Source organism: Periplaneta americana, chromosome 5, assembly GCF_040183065.1.
Source record: "Periplaneta americana isolate PAMFEO1 chromosome 5, P.americana_PAMFEO1_priV1, whole genome shotgun sequence".
Lineage (NCBI taxonomy): Eukaryota > Metazoa > Arthropoda > Insecta > Blattodea > Blattidae > Periplaneta > Periplaneta americana.
In genome coordinates, this window is record NC_091121.1 from 57,266,202 (window position 1) to 57,288,746 (window position 22,545).

At 35.2% G+C, this 22,545-nt stretch overlaps 1 protein-coding gene across 1 annotated transcript in view; it reads left to right on the plus strand.

Annotated features, from left to right (window-relative positions):
- Positions 1-330: 330 nt before the first annotated feature.
- The window catches only part of LOC138699660 (protein takeout-like), a 35,611-nt gene continuing 13,396 nt past the window's right edge, over positions 331-22,545 (plus strand). The window contains exons 1-4 of the mRNA XM_069825701.1: positions 331-415; positions 3,510-3,602; positions 13,540-13,687; positions 16,791-16,924. Of these exons, the coding sequence (XP_069681802.1) occupies positions 352-415; positions 3,510-3,602; positions 13,540-13,687; positions 16,791-16,924 (439 nt within the window). The 5' untranslated portion in view covers positions 331-351. The remainder of the gene's footprint in view (positions 416-3,509; positions 3,603-13,539; positions 13,688-16,790; positions 16,925-22,545) is intronic.

Sequence of the window (22,545 nt, forward strand, 5' to 3'; positions counted from 1 at the left end):
CTAATAGTAGTCAAAAGAGAATTTTTTTTCAGATCATTTACAATTTCTTATAATACTTAATGAATACTTTATATATAGGAAGAATAAAATATCTGCAGCGTTGTAACGCCACATACACATATCAGAAGATCCCATGTACCAAGAACGGAGTCGTCACATCCAAAAAAATGAGGTTTTCCCGCAAACACAGATTGATTGTCACTTAACGACTCCATGCGCTTGCTCGAGAGAGGCCGGGTTCAAGGGCGCACGTAAACAATGCGAGATTAACGCAATCGTCTCTCACATGACGTCACATGGTAATGGTATATATATTAAGGTGGTTTCTGAGGACACTCCGCTAGCATCGCCATGTGGACATCCGGCTGCACTGTACTGATCTTGGCGGCCGTCGCGCACGCCCAGAATGGCCTGCGTAAGTAATGTATTGTAAAAAAATAATTTCGAGATGTTCAGGAAAACACACGTTCGCAACATCATGCTATCGAAAAATATTTTGGTAAACACTCTGCCTATCTGTACATCAGGATTTATTCATTCTTCTTCATAATCAGTATCAGTAGCCAAAAGTCAATTTAACTGGAAATATAATGCAGAATTTATTACAGCAATCATTTAAACTAACAGGCTTTATTTAAAGTTAATAAAATATGGTGACTTAAAGAATTATTTTCTTCACTATGTTCTTATGTCTATAATCGATCTACACTAATAAAAAAATTAAAGTTTTGTGGAACGGAAATACGAATACGATTGCTATGAAAACGCTTTCGCTTCAGCAGCAGGCTACAACGTGTGCATAATGCGTGCGTCCGTTATATTTGCAATATTTGTAAGTATGATCATGTTTTCCCGTCATTTCAAAATCTGTCTTGGCTAAGGCTAAGTGATCGACGAGCCCTGCATTCTCTTATTCTCTTATTTCAAATTCTACGCATCACTACCCCAATTTATTTGGCTTCTCGTTTTCAAAATTTATCCGGATACCATAAGCTAAGTAACAGGTCTCATCATAACAATTTACTCATTATACCCTACCACAAGATATCTTTGTATTCTTCGTCCTATACAGTTTCAGTTCCTAGAAATTGGAACTCGCTTCCGAGTGATGTAAGGGGTTGTTGGACAATAACTTCATTTAGGTCAAAATTACATAAATTCTTAAGACTTACTTAAGAGATTAATTTCTGACTAATATTTGTTACTTATAATGAAACTAACATCTGTCCATTCTTATTATTACCATTAATTTCTCTAAATAGAATACAAAACCTCTAATGGCAAAATTTCATTACATTAATATTCTCATTATATAAATATATTTTAGATTTAGATTTTTTCTCTTTATAACACAGTTCTATTAAACTTATGTTAAATTAATTCTAATCATTTTACTAGCTATCTCAACTTAAATATAATTCTTTACATATTGCATATAAATTATTACTTTATCTTATAGGATTATCTCAATTTAAATAAACATGTACTAGTCGTTAAAACTTAACTGAAGAATATTGCTGGAGAATCTTTTAAGTGTATTGTAAATATTCGTAATTTCAATATGTATGTAACTATTGTATTGATTAAGGCTGGTTGAGTGGAAGAGAAGATCTTATGGCCTTAAGTCTGCCAGCTAAAATAAAACATTCTATTCAATTCTACGTCATCTCCGATAAAATGCACAACCCGTTATGTATAGCGAACAGTGATAAAATGACAATATGAACGAGTCCATTCACACACAAGGGAAATCCGCATTATATGCATAATCTACTTCGTACAGTTCAATGTAATCGATGGGGAGTTGTAATATATTTAACAAATAATGTTATTCAGTTATGCGTCGACTTGGACGCGAAACACATGCATACACAATATATGCGTAACTATATAAAGTGATATTCTCATGTGCTTACACACTATTCATTCGTAGCTTTCAGCCCAAGGGCAGGTCTTTCAATGTAAACCCAACGTTCTCCAATCTTTTCTAATTTCTATCATCCTTTTAGTCTCCGCATACGACCCAAATATCTTAATGTCGTCTATCATCCGACAGCTTCTTCTGCCCGGAACTTTACTCCGTTCACCATTCCTTCCAATGCATCCTTCAGCAGGCAGTTTCTTCTCAACCACTGATCTAGCCAATTTCTTTTTCTCTTCCTAACCAATTTCAGCATTATTCTTTCTCCATATATTCTTTCTATCACAAATTCATTTCACATTCTGTCTGTCCATTTCACAAGCTCCTTTCTTCTCCATATCCACATTTCATATGCTTCTAGTCCTTTCTCTTCACTTCGTCGTAATGTCCATGTTTCTGCCCCATACAATGCCACACTCTACACGAAGCACTTCACTAGTCTCTTCCTTCGTTCTTTGTTCAGAGGTCCGCAGAAGATGCTCCTTTTTCTATTAAAAGATTATTTTGCCATTGCTGTCCTTCTTTTGACTTTCTGGCAGCAGCTCATATTACTGGTTATAGTACACCGGAAGTATTTGAAGTTGTCCACTTGTTCTACTGTCTCATTTCGAATTCGCACGTTTACCTTCTTGATTTTCTTCCGATAACCATAGTCTTCGTCTTGTTTTCATTTATCTTCATCTCATACTGCTCACAGCTGCCATTTACCTCCAGTAATATATTATTCCATAGTATCATCTCCTCTTCTGCTAACAACGCCATACCACCAGCAAATCTTACGCACTTTATTCGTCTCCTTTTTTATATTTATAAACGGAAACAATAATTTGTACAGTGGCAGTGTTGCACTTTATATGTATGTAGTAGGTTATTTTACGACGCTTTATCAATATCTTAGGTTATTTAGCGTCTGAATGAGATGAAGGTGATAATGCCGGTGAAATGAAACCGGGATCCAGCACCGAAAGTTACCCAGCATTTGCTCATATTGAGTTGAGGGAAAACCCCGGAAAAAACATCAATCAGGTAACTTGCCCAACCGGGAATCTAACCCGGGCCACCTGGTCTTGGGGCCAGACTCGCTAGCCGTTACTCCACAGGTGTGGACTGTAGCACTTTATATTTAGGGAAATACAATTTGTGATATCTTGTAATTCCTTCAATGTGAGTTAACCTTTTATATTTAATAAAATAGAGTATGACACGTCTTCTATTTCCTTCAGTGGAGGTGTAAGGATTTTTTTTGAACAAGATATATCTGCTGTATTATTTGGACAATAATATGTTGCTAGGATTAGGCCTGTTACAATTCGTATTACTAAACATAACCTCAATAGTGATCCAAAATTTCATCAAGTTCTAATATTTGAAGGGTTGGTAAATCAATCAGTTATCGTCTAACAACTTCATTGGGTTTAATCCATCACGTTATCAAGTTACAATATGAGATGACTTTTAATCCCTTCAAAGGAGTCTTACCCCTTTATATTTAACAAAATATTATAAGAGATGTCTTTCAATTCCTTCGGTAGGGATATAATCCTGTATATTTAATAAAATGCAATATAAGATCCTTTTATTTTTCCAGCGTCCTACATCAAGCCCTGTGCGAGGAGTGACCCCAACTTCAATGCTTGCGCCTTGGATCATGCCAAAAAAGCTCTTCACGATTTCTTGAAAGGCGAGTGCAATTGTCGTGTATCTAACTATAGAAATCAAATATGTAACAAAACACTTCTGTTGTAAGGACGAAGTTCTATTCACAGGACATGAAGCATGGAATTTCAGTGAAACGAGCGTAAGTACGAAAATTTAGACAACAATAGCGAGTGAAAGTCACACCTTCCGAAAAATTTAGCTAAATTCCTACGAAATCAATTGATTCGAGAACTAAAATTCAAGTTCAGTACCTCGCCCGTGGCCGAGTGCTCTCCACCGTAGTGACCAGCGTTCGATTCGCGTCTGGGACGTAAAGGAATTTATGGTGGAAAAAGCGATAGTGAGGGGTTTTCTCTGGGTTCTCCCATTTCCCCTCACCATTACCATCATCATTTCACCAATACTCTACAATCATCCGCAGTCTGCTAGGTCCCGAGCCAGGCCGCCAGAAAAAAATAAAGAATGGCTGAATGTTGTGTTTAATAAAGACTATTACTTAAATTCAAGTTCACATTAGTTAAAAAGAACATAAGCCTATCCAATGGACAATATGACATATTATATTCATAAAATGGAATGAAAAAGTGCCTAGTGTAATCAATAATCATAACACAAACGCAGCGACCTACTCGGCCAGAAAATTGTTTTACTCTCTGAGATTAATGTAAAACTCTACAAAATATAATTTTAAAGACAAAGACATTTTCTGACCTTTCGAACCGAAATTCACGTCATGTTCAACGTCACTGCACAATATGTTTAGGGTAAAGGTTGGTAATATTGTGATAGTGCTTTTTGAGAATTTATTACAATTTTACTGAGCGAGAGGTAGTTCAGTTTTTTGCGTGAACATATTAAGGGAATATTCGTGGACAGGCTGGTGCACAAAACCGGTCCTTCTCTCGCTCCGTAAAATTGTAATAAATTCTTAAAAAGAACTAATCACAATATTACTCATATACAATATTACCAACCTTTACCCTATACAATAGTTCTTAATTTTCATAAATATCTTTTTCAATAAATGAATCTCTTTAGCTCCACAAAGGAAGTTTACTGTAAATGATAATGAGAATAAAGCGCAAAATGATGATACATTTGTACAGGTTTGTTTCCGATCTCTGATAACGAATTTGAATGACATCATGTGTGTCAGGAGTCACATGACAGTTTAATTATGGCGCGAGGTGACAGACCAGTAGTGAGTGATCTCATAGTCAGAGTGCACGGCAACTCACAGCAGAAATTTCCAAGAAAATCGAGCCTTTTTGAGAGAGGTACATAACAACCCTTTCCGATGCCAAGAACAGTTAAGTGAAAATAAAATAAGCCTGCAATAAACGAAGTTTCGTTATTTCCAAGAAATGCATCTTCTGTGTACTTAATAAGATTGGTAAAGCTCGAATGGAATTAATTTGTATCATTTCGTGGGGTGCGGAGACTTGTGAGGGGGGGTGGATTTGCTTGCTTTTTCCACTCTGGAATTAATCCCATCCGAGCTTTGCCAGTCTTATTAGGTACACACAAGATGCCTTTCTTGGAAATAACGAAACCACTTTTTGCAGGCTCCTATGATTTTCACATAACTGTACTTGGCATAGGATAGATTTGTTATGTACCCCTTCCAAAAAAGGCTCGAATTTTCTTGGGCATTGCTACTGTGATACACCCTACACTCTGTCTATGAAATCACTCACTACTGGTCTGTCACCCCTCGCCGCAATTCAGCTGTCGGTGTGATTTCTGACGCACATGACGTCTTTCAAATTCGTTATCAGAGATCGGAAACAAACCCGTACAAATGTATTATCATTTTGCGTTCAATATAAGTATACTAATTCGGTCCTCTGAAGTTCTATATGCAACGAATTGATACACTGAAGTTCTATATACTGTGAGTTTATCCAATCACGTTCAATATAATTATACTAATTCGATCTTCTGCAGTTCTATAAGCAACGAATTGAGAAACTGAAGTTCTATATATTCTGCGTTTATCCACGCAAGTTCAATATTATTATACTAATTCGATCCTCTGAAGTTCTATATGCAACGAATTGATACACTGAAGTTCTATATATTCTGAGTTTATCCACGCAAGTTCAATATTATTATACTAATTCGATCCCCTGAAGTTCTATATGCAACGAATTGATACACTGAAGTTCTATATATTCTGAGTTTATCCACGCAAGTTCAATATTATTATACTAATTCGATCCTCTGAAGTTCTATATGCAACGAATTGATACACTGAAGTTCAATATATTCTGAGTTTATCCACGCAAGTTCAATATTATTATACTAATTCGATCCCCTGAAGTTCTATATGCAACGAACTGATACACTGAAGTTCTATATATTCTGAGTTTATCCAATCAAGTTCAATATAATTATACTAATTCGATCCCCTGAAGTTCTATATGCAACGAATTGATACACTGAAGTTCTATATATTCTGAGTTTATCCAATCAAGTTCAATATTATTATACTAATTCGATCCCCTGAAGTTCTATATGCAACGAATTGATACACTGAAGTTCTATATATTCTGAGTTTATCCACGCAAGTTCAATATTATTATACTAATTCGATCCCCTGAAGTTCTATATGCAACGAATTGATACACTGAAGTTCTATATATTCTGAGTTTATCCAATCAAGTTCAATATTATTATACTAATTCGATCCCCTGAAGTTCTATATGCAACGAATTGATACACTGAAGTTCTATATATTCTGAGTTTATCCAATCAAGTTCAATATTATTATACTAATTCGATCCCCTGAAGTTCTATATGCAACGAATTGATACACTGAAGTTCTATATATTCTGAGTTTATCCAATCAAGTTCAATATTATTATACTAATTCGATCCCCTGAAGTTCTATATGCAACGAATTGATACACTGAAGTTCTATATATTCTGAGTTTATCCAATCAAGTTCAATATTATTATACTAATTCGATCCCCTGAAGTTCTATATGCAACGAATTGATACACTGAAGTTCTATATATTCTGAGTTTATCCAATCAAGTTCAATATAATTATACTAATTCGATCCCCTGAAGTTCTATATGCAACGAATTGATACACTGAAGTTCTATTTATTCTGAGTTTATCCAATCAAGTTCAATATAAATATACTAATTCGATTCTCTGAAGTTCTATATGCAACGAATTGATCATATATATAACAGATTGGCCATTCCCATGTTAAAAATGGTAACATGTGAAGAGAACAACCACCAGGATCGCCTCCGTCGATTGAGAACGACCGCTGGATGGAAGTACAGTTGTTCCATGCAATTCAAATGAGAGTTATAACGTGACATATTATGCAGTAACTAGATGGCAGCATAGTGAAATTTATAAAAGTTGTTGCCGTCAAAGCCTATAAGGCTGAGCAATCTCTTATATGTGATTTGGGGTTTCATGTAGGCCTTCAAGTGCAATGACCCATAAAAGTTCTATATTTTTTTGTTTCTCCATTTAACCTCCTCTCTAGGTCTTAAAAGTCAGTTTCCGTAGGGGAGGATAATTCTTTGGATCACACACGAGACATGAACAATGGAGGCACTTCTCTGATGAGGGATAAGCTCGACACAGAGAACACCACCTAAAGACAACATGCACATATATAGACAGAACTTTCGAGATAGATGGAAAGTAAATTCCAATCCGGCATTCACTTTGCGAGTTGGGAAATCCCCGAATAAGCCCATACTGAGATTAGCAGGCTTCGAAATTTGAAACCGGGCAACCCTACGATACCGCCTCGATCACCCTTCTGGATTAAAGTTCTACTTAAACTGTCGAAAACACTCTTCAATAGTTTCAGTAAGGAGCTTGAGAATGTGTAAACCGAAAATATAAATTTCAGTTTGAATTATATCTCTGTCTCACTGTTTGGTTTTCCTGTTCGCACTTGCATTTTCTTTCTCTCTGTACCTTAAATCAAATTGTGCCAAAACAAACGTTGTTATCAACATTTGACACTTTAACCCTCACAACTTAGCTGCTCTGGAATTTCATACTATTTATCTGGTGTCTTTTTTGACCCAAGAATATTTGTTGTTAATAATTAGGATATTTTATAGCTTAATGCATTTTATATATAGTATAAGCAAATTTAAAAATTTTAATGCACCTAGAATTATTCATTATATTTAAACAATGAATGAATTAAATTAGTTTAATGGCAGACTTTATTCAGTATGTGTGTTTTTACTTTTTCAATTATCTTGAAACATAACACAAAAAGGAAATCGTTAATTATTATGTTAAATTAATTAATTATTAATTTAGTCTCATCATCTGCTACAGTAGAAGGAACAAGGAGCTAATTTTACAAATAAAAATATTTAATCTTGAACCTACAACATTTTACTCAAAGCCAACATGGCAGTTTATCCTGTATTTGTTTCATTTGTTCACTTTTCAAAGTACATGTTCACTTTGTTTACAACAAAACACTATCACTGCAAAATAATTCTAACTAGACAAAGATGTATTCTATAGCTGGGGCCACCTATGAACCCAAGCAATAAACATGAAAAAAATAATCAATATACTGTATAATTATGAAATAATAATTTTAACTGTAAAGGACACTAAAATAACCAACTGGAACGTTTCGGAGTATATGGATGTAGATATTAACAATAAAATATGGTGTGGGGCCAGAAAAGACAGATGTCGAGGATTAATCTATCGAGCACTCTCGGGAAATATAAATTCCTTGTTAAAGATCATGTTGTGCTGCTGATCCTCCATTGCTGAACCCACTCTTCAATAACAATGTTGCAATTCATTAATTTCTTTTTAACAAAAGCCGAGAGGAGCATGCTTCATGCTTGATCTTGCCGCTGAATTGGCCAATTCGTCAGCTCTTTCATTCTTCAGGATATCTATTCGTACATGTCCTGAAACCCAGGACGGACATAAATGCCTGGAAATAATTGTCAATTATTTGTATGATCGTTACAGTGATTCTGTTGGTATTGCATTTGTTCTTCACCGATTGTAAGGTCCATTGTGAATCACTGAAGAAGCATATGCTGTAGTCATATATATTATATATATAATATATATATATATATATATATATATATATATATATACGTACACATATAATCACCTTTAAGAATAAGTGAATCGAGCACTGGATAACCTTCAGTTTGCCTTACACATGTATAATCAGAGTAAACTAATAAAAATGCATTTGCGCACTTACAAAGGAATTTTCTGAAAGAGAAGAAATATTAAGCGTGATGAAGAAACCATGTCCATATCTGGTAGCTGGTATCGTAATAAAACGCAATTAAATTCCTACGAGTCATGGTGTAGATTACATCAGAAGAGGAAAGGGGTCGAAGTTTACGCCGACTGCCCCAAAAGAAATAAGTGATTGAGTAGTAGGAAAAATCTCCCTTGTTCCGAATGGAGAAATGGACTTAAATATTCTTCAATAGAACAGAAGTTAGTTCTGTTCCTGGGAGGAATCAGCAAACACGCTTTGTCGAGAGCCTGGCTGTAAAGACATTGGGACCCTTGGCCATGTACTAAGGGAGAATTCCTTCGTAACACCCGTCAGTACCATGTGCGTTCGTCTATGCTCTATTTCTAGATCCCAACGGAAAACTAAATGGAAACTTTACGAAGAAGTCCGTTGTGTTTCTATTGTTGGCAGCCACCAACCAGCAGATATTCGAGCGATCGACAGGAAGAGAGAAAGAGGCCTTATTCTGGATCCCACCGTGAGAATTGAGCAACACATTCAATAGGGGACACAAGTGAGCGATGAAAAGGAGGCAATTCATTGTCCATGCATTCTTCACTTCATTGGAATTAGTATAAGTGTGGATGAGATATACATTATGTAACGAGTCCTTCAATAGACACCTGCTAACAAACACAAATAACATGCATTACAGGATCACTCTAGGAGGTTCCTTACTCCTAAACAAGTACAGTACACTTCAGTTTATGAATGTTTATAAGTATAGTCCGGATCAGCTTACTTGATACCCTAAGGGTGAAACCTAACCATTTTTCCCCCATTACTACATATGCTAGTGTATTATGGTGATTTTCTAGTTTGAAGGTTGAATTTTCTTTTGCCAACTTCGTTTCGAATTTCGATACTGAGAAATACTACAACTGGTAGTGATTTTCTAACTGTTATGTTGGCAGCAGGAACAGCTGTTGTCGGTAGTGGAAATTATGAAAATTCAAATTGTTCTAGATTTCTGAACCGATTACTGGAAGCTAGTGAAATTCGAACATACTAATAATTAATTAATATCAGAATTATATTAGTACATAATAGTTATTTTATGTGTTGTATTGTGGTTACAATTCAAGATAATAGATAAATGTAAATAAATATAACATGTGAGTGATACATGCAGTTGGGTGATCGATAGAAAATGCGCATGGAGACAGCAATCATAACTAAAATAGCAAAATTATTAGGAGTAAGTAAGTATTCTTAAACATACATTTCAAAGTGACATTCGGTTTTCGGAGTTTGTACTAATCATTTCACGTGATGAAACAAAATATATTTTTAGGTTAGGTCTCGTGAATCGCAAACTGTTAAGTCAAAGCATTGAATTTCATGTTGTCAGACAAAATACATTTTAATATTAGATCATATTAATTAATCTACTAATTTCCAACACAATGTTCGAGAGGTCCAGGTGGAAAATATAGGCCTCCTACTCTTTCACAAATTATTGAACCATTTAGAAATACTTCCAAACATAAAGATGAGATGTAGTAAATAAGTAAATAAGCAAGATATCATTATTGTTAATAGTTTATTATTATTATTATTATTATTATTATTATTATTATTATTATTATTATTATTATTATTATTATTATTATTGTACATGCCATTGTGATTTTATTCTCTTTGGTGATATCTGGTATTAGTTGGCAACACTGAAGAGACGGCCAAATTAGCCTTTTAGGAACTGCTCTTACGTGATCCTCACTATATTATGTACCACTTGTTGAAATAAAGGTGCCTAAAACGAGTACGAAAGTATGGAAGTGGGTAGAGAAACACGGAAGACAGTATTTCAGTGTAAGTTGCGACATAATTGTGTGTAAGTTATGTAAGACTGACATAATCTGTTCTAAAAGATGGTATTTACAGCAGCACTGTGACTAAAACTGTATAAACCATTTGAAATTGATAGAAAGAAGTGAGTCTGACGATCTACATTCAGCTAGTAATTCAGTGCCAGCGGACGAATTTCGCAGAGATCTGTATGAAAAGATGGTGCATACCAACATTCCTTTCACTTCAAAAATGTTGTTGGAAAAGTACACTTGTACACAAGGACAGTACCTGTGTTATAGTAGTACGCTTTTTAAGTTAAATTTTACTTCAAAGATCATTGTAATATAGACTTAAACATTTCGTTCAGGAAGGTACCTGTATTACAGTTGTACCGGTGTTTTAAGTTAAAACTTTGCAACAAAGATTATCGTCGTATGGGCTTAAACATTGCATTAAGAGCAGTACCTACAAAATAGTAACATTTTAAGTTAAAATTTTACATCAAAGATTATTGTAACATAGGCTTAAATATGTTAAGAGTAGTAGCTCCGATACAGTAACATTTTAAGACAAAATTTTACACCAAAGAATGTTGTAGTCTAATATAGGTTTAAACATTTCATTAAGGGTAGTGCCTGTGAAATAGTAACATTTCAAGTTAAAAGTTTACAGCAAGGATTATGTTTATTCCTTTGTAAAACATAACACAGCCTTACTATTGAAATAATCCTTTTATGTGTGTAATGTGGTGTTGATCTTGATGCGGGAGTAGTCTCTTTTGAATCGTACAGCACCACGCGCCACTAGTCTTCAAGTCATTTGGCTCATTGCACAAACTCTGAAATCACTTAACTTCAAAGAGTAGTAGCTAAGAATCCGGTCTCTAGCTATAAAATACCTCTACATGCATAGTAGCGTAAGGATCTTCTTTTCGGAGCTCGAGAAGTTGTTTTAAATATGTTAATTGTTGAATAATTTCAAGGGAAAAATTGTTCCGGGGCCGGGTATCGATCCCGGGACCTCTGGTTGAACGTACCAGCGCTCTACCACTGAGCTACCCGGGAACTCCACCCGATACCGTCTCAACTTTTCCCTTTATATCCACACAACTCGCGTGGGCTGACGAAACGCCAGAGACCCACAACGAGTGCACACAATCTCTGTGTGACTTGGAATTGTGGTTTTCTGTTAACGGACACAGTGACGTATATATTATGCAAATCTAGATTTGCATGTTAATTGTTATCTGAAATCTCTAGTTATACTTCAGCATGATATTGAAAGCATTTGTCTCCAAATTCTAAAGGACTCTAATATTCATACTAAATACTTATTTGTATTTACATATTAATGTTATTATTATATCAAAATGTTATTACAGTTTTTATAGTGAGTGATGTTACTTTCCAAATTTATATCATTTTCATGTTAATCAGTTAAATTCAATTCTTATGTTGTATTGTAATTAGGATATGATCTGAATGGTGACCTGGTTTGTCAAGCAGATGTCTCTCTTTCTTTGTGAGAAGTATATATGTGTATATATATATATATATATATATATATATATATATATATATATATATATAGGGATTTCATTTTATTTTGACTAACATTTTTAATATTAACCTGTCTATACCTTTGGATTAACGATTGAGAACCGGAAAAACCGTTTGCTACCCCCTTCCACGACTGAAGTTCAATGATACTGACGTAAAATACAAATAAATCACTTTACTAGGTATAGGAGGGACGAAACGTAGTTCATCCGTTTACGTAAATTAGGAAATATCGCAATTTTGAGTTTGATAATTTTCATTAGGTTTTTGTTTAGTCAAAATACAGTACAGCATTACCAATAAGTGTTTTTACTCACAAACTGAGCTATCCATGCGAACGTATTCATTATGCAGTGTATATTATATTGTCTACAGCACATTAGCGTTCAATATAGAGAATGAAGTTAAATTGAAAGATAACCGTAATATGAATATTTAAACACATTTTTGAAAATGGTGGCCGTTCATTTCGATACAGGCTTCAGTTCCTTTGTCCATATTATCACACTATAAATTATTGCATCTAATTCCAATTACCAGTTTCATCCTTCGTACTAGTAACTCATGTTGAAATAATTCTGTACCTACTCTATAAAAGAGTACCTTACGTACTGTAACATTAATCTTCACTTCTGCCCGACCCGCACAGATAAAATTACTCAGACATGCTATCTACTGTCCGTCCAAGTGGTTTTGTCGCAGGATCGTAGAAAGGGAGGAAATCACGTAACAGCTAATTATTTAACGAGGTCCTTTTATTTAAGTTATTTTAAAAAGTTGTATAATATTACGTAGACGTCCATTTCCTTACAGAAATTAATGTTTTCAGACAAGAGCTAAGACAGTCTAGCCACTAGCCTTTACAGAGGGGCGAGCAGAAGCAGGTGGGAGAAATCGGGATGCGACGTAGGCAAACGGACGACAGTATTGTGCGAAAATATGATTCAGTATTGAAAGCTCTTTCGTCACTGGAAAACGCGAACATATATCTGGAACGTGCTATACTCACTAACTGGTTCTGTGTGGAGGACAGTTGGAACTTCATTAGTAGAAGGGGTGGGAGTGAAGTACATTCAAAAACTGAAGTACAATAGAAGTTGAAGTAAAAATAAAATTATGTCCCTGTATATATATAGAGAGAGTCTGATTCACTTATGGTAGTTGTGAAAATAGCTTGGTTTGTACTGGAAGCTAGTCCAAAATAATAATAATAATAATAATAATAATAATAATAATAATAATAATAATAATAATAATAATACCCAACTATGAAATATGTTGCATGTAAACCTTTGAGATGTAATTTTTATCCATGCTATAGGAGACAGTAACTTCAAGATACCAACGATGGACCCTCTGGAGATTTCACAAATGGTAGTAAACGAAGGAAATAAAAGAAATGGCTACACTCTTACAATGAAGAATGTGAAGATGTACGGCTTGATGGGAGCGCAACTGAGGAAAACAGAGTGAGTCATATTCAGTGGAGTTTTAACATCCATTTTCACTAATTATTGTTAAAATCGAAAGGGCTATACTTTGAGATTATTTTCAGATAGTCTTAATATCTTACAGCATAGTTTAATACGAGAGCCATTGAGACACAAGTAAAAATAACTGAGAGTGAGTGAAACAACACTTTCAACATCACTTTTTTATTTTGCATTTACAGATACTAACATTTCCACATATTCACTCCTATTACGATAACTTTCTGTATACTAAGCCGTCAATGGTGCGATCATTAGCTTATTTATGATTAGAGTGTTTAGAGATTTATAACACTTAAAATAGGCAGGCAAAGAGGGAATTAAAACATTAAATATGCACTATAAATTAGAAAAAGGCATGATAGACAGGCAAAACAGACATGGTATTGCAAGTTAAAAAAATTGATAATATTTTATCAGCTAATTTATATTGTATTCATGCATCACACCTTGGTATTGGTTCCACATTTTCCCAAATGTTTAGATCTTCTGATGTTAAATCAGTGAAGCCCAACCTCTACTCTTAGGAGCTAATGACGTCACAATGTCGCTTTACCCCACCTCCTTCGTTTGGAGGCATGACAGTGCACGAACCACTTCCCCTTCGATCACTCACTCAGTAACAGCTGATGCAATCCATTTTTATCATAATTGACGCTGTGTTAGAAATATACATGTAACAATTATATGGAACTACATCGTCGTTGTTCCTGCAATAACTCCTATGTGCAAAATATAATATTTTTCAGTAGGAAGAAAAAACACATTTATTCATCCTATGGTAGCCGTACATAGGAGACTGTGAATTCTTACAGTTTCGAAACGAAGAAGTATAATTACATATAGGACTCTCACGTTGAGAGAGGAACATAGGTTAAGGGTGTTTGAGAATAAGGTTCTCAGGAAAATATGTGGGGCTAAGAGGGATGAAATTACAGGAGAATGGAGAACGTTACACAACACAGAACTGCACGCATTGTATTCTTCACCTGACATAATTAGGAACATTAAATCCAGTCGTTTGAGATGGGCAGGACATGTAGCACGTATGGGCGAATCCAGAATTGCATATAGAGTGTTAGTTGAGAGGCCGGAGGGAAAAAGACCTCTAGGGAGGCTGAGACGTAGATAGGAAGATAATATAAAATGGATTTGAGGGAGGTGGGATATGATGATAGAGAATGGATTAATCTTGCTCAGGATAGGGACCTATGGCGGGCTTATGTGAGGGCGGCAATGAACCTTCGAGTTCCTTAAAAGCCAGTAAGTAAGTAAGGAGATTTTATTATTTGCTTAAGTTATTTACTAGAGAAAAAATCTGAAAATCTATTAATATGTCACATAGAAGTTATTGCAGGAACAACGACGATATGACATTTTCGAGTCCAAATTTCGAGACTTGGAAACAGTAGAGGCGAAAATTAGTATTTTTAACAAACCCTTTAATTTTATTTGCAAAGATGCTACGCGTGATCTACAAATGGCACTGCTCAGTTAAACATTTCCCAGATTGCGAAAATCTGCAGCAAATTTAACGACAATCTTTGGTTCTATGTTTCGAAAATGAATCAAATAAAAGCCAGTATCATAACAGAGTAGGGCACGATCATTTGGTCTACCTTTTAAGACTCTGTTGTTCATCCTTGGCGGCAAACATTGATGAACTAGTTAGACGTAAACAGTGAAAAAACGTCACTAACAGGAAAGGTGTTCAAGAAGCTTATTTGATTTTCATTCATCAGAAAACAATGGCAGTAAAATTAACTGAAGCAGCCACTGTAATAAGGCGACATTAGAGAAGTTTGTGACGTCATGAGTTCATGATGGCGGAACAGCTCCGCAAAGAGTGAGTGCAGGTAAATCAGCCATACACTCTTTCGTTTAACGTTGGACATCGCTTTGTTAAATTTTGCCTTCTATCGAATAGATTAGTTTAATCACAGAAAATTTTTGTTCTGCATTTGATGTAACTGTAACATGTTTGAAGGAAGCCAATCTAGACGGACTTCTGTCTACCATAACTGTAGTACCACGTTTCATTATTTTACACACTTAGGCTTATTTTATTTCCTGTAAGGCTGTATTTGGAGACAATACACGCTTGCACTTTTCACTAATGTCACTTGGGTCGGCGGGAGTAGATTTTAAGCGTACTGGTATTTTCGTTCATATAATAAATTAAGTTCTATAAAGCGTTACTTCTCTGGGATAGTCAACATTAAACTCGTAAAACGGAAGGCAATAAAAATTTGGTTTTTAAGACAACTTAAAATAGCAAATAAACTTTCGGTGTATTTTTAAACTGAAAAATAAAGCGAAAGTACGCGCTTATTCTTAAAACGGACAGAAAGAGATTAAATACGCAAAATACAAATTGGCTCTATCACTCCTAACTACTTCGAAACGTATTCTACTCTTATATGACTTTGACATATATGTCAACCCAGTAATAAAAGGTATTTGCCAAACATCTGGGCTGTAATTATTTTCACACAGTCAAATCATTGTCGTCCAGTGATTTTCAGAGGTTCGATACCAAATAGCAGCACACTACGTAAATGATGACGTGCAGTATGTTGACAAGTTTGTCTTTTCGATGATTTACTGGCCGAGTTTCTTATTTCTCAGCTATTGATGATATTGACACTCCTGTCGGAATTTACTCTGACGGATAAACGACACTGTAAAAAAATAAAGTAATAACAATAATAGCAACTACTTCAAACTATTTACCTGCTTTCATAGCGACGTGTTTAGATTTTCTGTTGTGTGTTTCTAAATGTGGATGCCGAGGTCTCCAACAAAGGCTAATTGAGGGCTTTGCCGGAAAAAAGGCGGGTAGACCTAGACACCCTTCTTCGGGAAAACGGTTTAAAATGTAGTGAATAATTTGCTAATTATAGTAGCGAAATTTTGTTTTGATTGTACTGTACATACCTGCAGGACAGCGCTGCGTGCGTGTATAATATTTTATTCAGGTGCGTTTTAAAATCTTAGATTGCATGTATCTCAATTCGCCATATTGACGTATACGCCCTTTTCCGGCAAACCCCTCAATTATTTGGTGCGTCTTTCATTCCAGTTACGACTTCAACAGGAGGCACGTTCTGTACGACACGCAAGTTCCGCGCCTTGAGATCCTATCGGAGTACGAGATTAGCGGCAAGATGCTCATTCTGCCCGTGTCAGGCAAGGGCGACCTCAACATCACCCTGGGTGAGTTCTAGCGCGAACATTTCGTTTAACTCTCAAAATTACTAATGTTTACACCGTCAGTTCCAGGTGTGAGACCTGTTGCAGTTCAAAACTTAGGGGAGAGTCGGGTAGTATCGGACATCGGGTAGTATCGGACAGTGCGTTTCTTTCATCTACCACCATATGGTAGTACCGGAATGACATGGTTACGTTTCTCTATGCGACATCACAGAAACGTAACCATGTCAATCAGGTACTATCATTGTGTGGTAGATGAAAGAAACTCACTGTCCGATATTACCCGATGTCCGATACTACCCGACTCTCCCCTACGTGTTTGTTATCCCTTGCTTCTGTGTTATTCGTGTTCAAATCAGATCAACGTTCTGGAATGCAGATTTCTAACATCTTATATAGGGACATCATTTTATTTTTACTAACATTTTTAATATTAACTTGCCTATACCTCTGGATCAACGCCGTTTGCTACCCCCTTCTACGACTGGAGTTCGAGGATACTGGCGTAATATACAAACAAATCACTTTACTAGGTATAGGAGGGAAGAAAAGTAGTTCATCCATTTACGTAAACTAGGACATATTGCGCTTTTGAGTTTGATCATTTTCATTAGGTTTTTGTTTAATCAAAATACAGCACAGTATTAACAATGAGTGTTTTTACTCACGAACTGAGCTGTCCATGTGGACGTATTCATTATGCAGTGTATATTATACTGTCTACAGCACATTAGCGTACAATATAGAGAATGAAGTTAAATTGAAAAATAATCATTTAAACACATTTTTTAAAATGGTGGACGTTTATTTCGATACAGACTTAGTTCTAATGTGCATATTATCGCACTATATACTATTGTACCTAATCCCAATTACCAGTTTCGTTCTTCGTTTCGTTCTTCGTACTAGTAACTCAGTGTTGAAATAATTCTGTACCTACTCTATAAAATAGTACCTTACGTACTGTAAATTCAATCTTCACTTCTGCCCGATCCGAAATGATAAAATTACTCAGACATACTATCTACTGTCCGTCCAAGTGGTTATGTCGTAGGGTCGTAGAAAGGGAGGAAATCACGTGACAGTTAATTACTTAACGTGGTCCTTTTATTTAAGTTAATTTAACAGGTGTATGGGTATAATATTACGTAGACGTCCAATTCCTAACAGAAATTAATGTTCTCACAAAAGAGCTAAGACGACAGCCCAGCCACCAGCTGGCGAATAAACAGGAGGGGGAAACCGGATACGACGTAGGCAAATGGACGACAGTACCTGTGCGAAAATGATTCAATATTGAAAGCTCTTTCGTCACTAGAAAACACGAACATATTTTTGGAACGTACTGTTTACTATGATCGTAAGGCTACTGTGACTGTATATGCGGTCTTGGATCTGTGTGGAGGACGGTTGAACTTCATTAGCAAAAGGGGCGGTAGTGAAGTACATTCAAAAACTGAGGTACAATAAAAATTGAAGTAAAAATAAAATTATGTCCCTGTACAAGTACATAAGCCTATTTGTGTTTGTAAACACGGCTAATGGCTATGAACCCTCCATATTATTATGAAATGTTTTACAACTGTTCTGCACGAATTCGTTTCCACATATGTATCGCAAAAAAAAAATCGTTGTTCTATAGGCCTACTAACTTATACTTACACCGTGGCATAACCAATAACGAACAATGTATTTTACGCACAACGATAACAATTTTAACATTGAGCTGAGTAATGCGCCAACTCACTAACAATGTCTAAATGAAACTGACTGGTGTGACTCAATGCCACTCGGTATCTTTTTCTCTCCGCGATTACGCCTGAACTCTCACAGTAAAGGCTGGTTCACAATAAACCGGGAACGAGAACCAGAATGAAAACGAGAAGCAGAGGACGTGAATATGAACATTTTTGATTCACAATAAACCGAGAACGTAGACGACTATGCATATCGATATGCATGTCAATGACGATATGTAAAGTCGATATTACGCATTCTAATGTTATTTGTGTATAATTGACCAATGGCGTTCTCTCATGAGTGCAAGGCAGCCAACATAAACACAGATAAACCAACTTCGAAATTTCAACTGAAACATTTCATTAGGTACGGTACTATAAATATGCCCATGCATCTTTATTATCACAACCTATTTTAAGTCTACCATAACGTAAAATAATTAGAGAAGAAACATTTGTAATAGAACAAAAATGAACACAACAGTAGTTATTGAATTGAAGCATGAATATGTAATGTGTAATACAACCAATACAGTAATCAAATATGATTCACTTACGATCGGTGTTCAAAGATACAGCTATTGAAAGCCACGTATTCTCCTTCATTTTCTCATCTTTATACGAGGCGCGCCGCTTATCGTAAACGTGAGGATTTTCCTCAACACTCAATATTAGAATCTCATCAGATAAAACTTGCTCCATGATGCACAGCACAGAACAAAATAATGCATAGGTTATGTCACGGTCCTCTTGCTACAAAATATACGACGATAAAATAGCTTTTAGATGGCAATAGAATGAATTTAGTGGGCTGTGATCGGAAACGTGAACGCCAAAGTTGAAACTTGGCCAACTCTCCGCTCCCGATCCCGGGCTCCGGCAAGCTTTTCGTTAATTGTGAATGCTCACATTTAAATGTACACATTTTAATAATTTTACCGTTTTCGTTTTCGTTCCGATTCTCGTTTCCGGTTTATTGTGAACCAGCCTTAAGGAGCCGCGCTTTGACGGCCCCGAAAGCTACTAACAGCTTTATTTCTTTTCTTAATGGATTAGTTTACAATTTTATGGCCCTCATTAAGTTGGATCATTAAGTTTTAAGAGGCTCGTTTGTCTTTTTTTGTTTATTGTAAAATGTTCTGAGTATATGTGTAGTGCAAAAATATCCATTTTTTTTAATTTTGAATTTCAACCTTCAACCAAGTTGTTTGTTGTATTTAGTACAAATTATAGACATAATATGTATTTAATGAAAACCGGTCGCCCTCGAATTTACACTACTACGTCTTGAAGGACGTTATAGCTTCGTTCTATCACAACAAAAAATCTTGTCAATGGTGAAGAGAAATGAAGGGCAACCAAAAGTCGACGCATGTCAGCACCATGCTTCGCAACTTTGACTACTACTTCGAAGTATTCAAAGTTTTTCGTTACATACCGGCTGTTCAATTTTACTGTGCGCCTATATTTTCAGTCCTCTATTTATATGAATATATTGGAATATAAACTATCAGATAAACACTAATGGGAATACGAACTCTATGATAGTCCCGTGTATAGTGCATAATTGGATGAGCAGTCTTCAAGGTTCTATAGCAATAAATGACCCTGCTTTTCGCTATGTGCCGTAGGGTATCGTTCATGGAAATAGTAATATGCGTTACAATGCGGTATGTTGAAGTTTTCATGTTCGAGGAAAAGTTTGAAAAGCGAAATATAGTTGAGCTTTTTTAATTTCCGAGAATTAAAAGAAAACATACCGCTCGTGTGTCGTACATTATTTTGTGCGAAGATCGTTTATTACATACCTGAAAGAGGAATTTCTAATTAGTTGCAATGAAATCTCCATCTTGGTTTCTATTCAATGACGGCAAATTTGCAAAACAAAAATATCTATCTTCAACATTGTTGCTTTAAAATGTTTTCTGTGTTTACTATACTCCAGCAGGCCGTGATATACGTCTTTCTTTTTTCCCTCCAGGTCTATGATGAGTCTGGAATCTTGTTGATTTTTTCACGGCTTCCTTAATGTTACTTGCATCACTAATGCAGTAACTTTAGTGGAGTTGTAGAGTTTACTTAATTTTTGCAAATATTTAAAAACAATAATTAACAGTGCGATTTAGGTGAAATTGCAGTGGTAAGTTTCCAGTTTATAATTATTACTATATTGAACGTCTCTAAAAATAATATGTTAAAAACCTAAAGCAGTAAAATCAATATGTCACTTAAGCGGTAAGAAGAGGGAAATTGTTATGTGTGTTAGGTTGGGAATACTGAATATGGAATTTTAGACTTTCCGCGGATTGGTTTTGTGCGGAAACCAAGCAAATACGCACGATCTCGCACAAAACTAATTGTCTATGAATATCACCATGCTGCTATTGTGCTGCAAAATTTTGCAGTACAGTAAATGTACTCTTATATAGTGGATTTATCCGGCATTATTCAAGAGATATGCTTAATGGGGTCTGCCTTTGTCTTGAGCACGACTGAAGTGGCAAGAATGTCTTTCTGTCTATAAATTCCATCATCAAGAATTTCGGAAATTTCTTCGAGGCGAGTTTTTGTCTGCTCTTGTAATTTTGATTGTAATAACTGTTCATTTTACTCGAATTTCTGCTGTTTGGACTGTAAGTACGAATCCGTTCATTAATATAATTTGAAGATTGTTCTCGATAACGAGATTAGTTACACATCTGCAATTATTACAAATTTCGCGTCTTTGACAGCGCCAACAAATCCTGTTGCCTCTTTGATATAAGAGTGGAATTGATATAAACAACTTTTGAGCAATAACAGCTGGATTTATATCATGTGCGATTTCACATGAGATGCGCCATTTCAATGAACCATCGATACTATCAATTTCTTGCGAGTTACTTTGATCACGCTGGATTTCCATGGAACCGAACACATATTACCTTCATTGTAGATTGCTGGTAGTATCCTTATGCAGAGATAATGATAATGATAATGATGATAATGATAATAATAATAATAATAATAATAATAATAATAATAATAATAATAATAATAATAATAATAATAATAATATTTTAGCATGAACATTTGTAATTAACAGAAATATTCTTATGTTTTACATCCGTTTTCCAAAATCTATTATCAGCACCAAAATAATAATAATAATAATAATAATAATAATAATAATAATAATAATAATAATAATAACCAGGGAACGGATTTATATGGACTAAAAATATATGAAATATGTAAATATATATGTAGTTATTTTTACCAAAATATGGAATTAAATATGGATTTTTACCAAAATATGGAATTAAATATGGACTTAAAATTATAAAAAAATGACTATGTACGTTAAATATTGGTACATTTTAATCAAACTAAACAAAAAATATAATGGACGTACCTTATCTTCCAATGTAGTTTCAACAAATCACAATTTTTATTGTCTGTTACCATAACAATAGGTTACAAACATTTCTTTCAAGTGCTGAAAAGTGAATCTTCTTCTATTGTCTCTGAGGATAGATTTATACTGACTAAAAGAGCGTTCGACGTCACAAGAAGTAACTGGTACATAATTCAATTTCACAATGTCTGCTGGGGATAAGTCCAAGTTAATCTTCACTGTTGATTCACCACTCATCACAGCAACAACCTTTTGTAGTTCTTCATATCCAGGGTTTTTTGAAAGTACAGTGTCCACCTTAGCTCTTACTGCATCTGCAACTTTACCTCTACCACGATTCAGTTGTTCCACAGTACTATTTATAATTTCAAAACTTTCAGATAGTGAAAGGTGCCTATTTTGGAGACTTTTGAGCGTTTTTATGATGCATGAAAATGTATGCTGAATGTGAGCTAAGTCATTCTTCACACTTATGTCACAGGTAACTG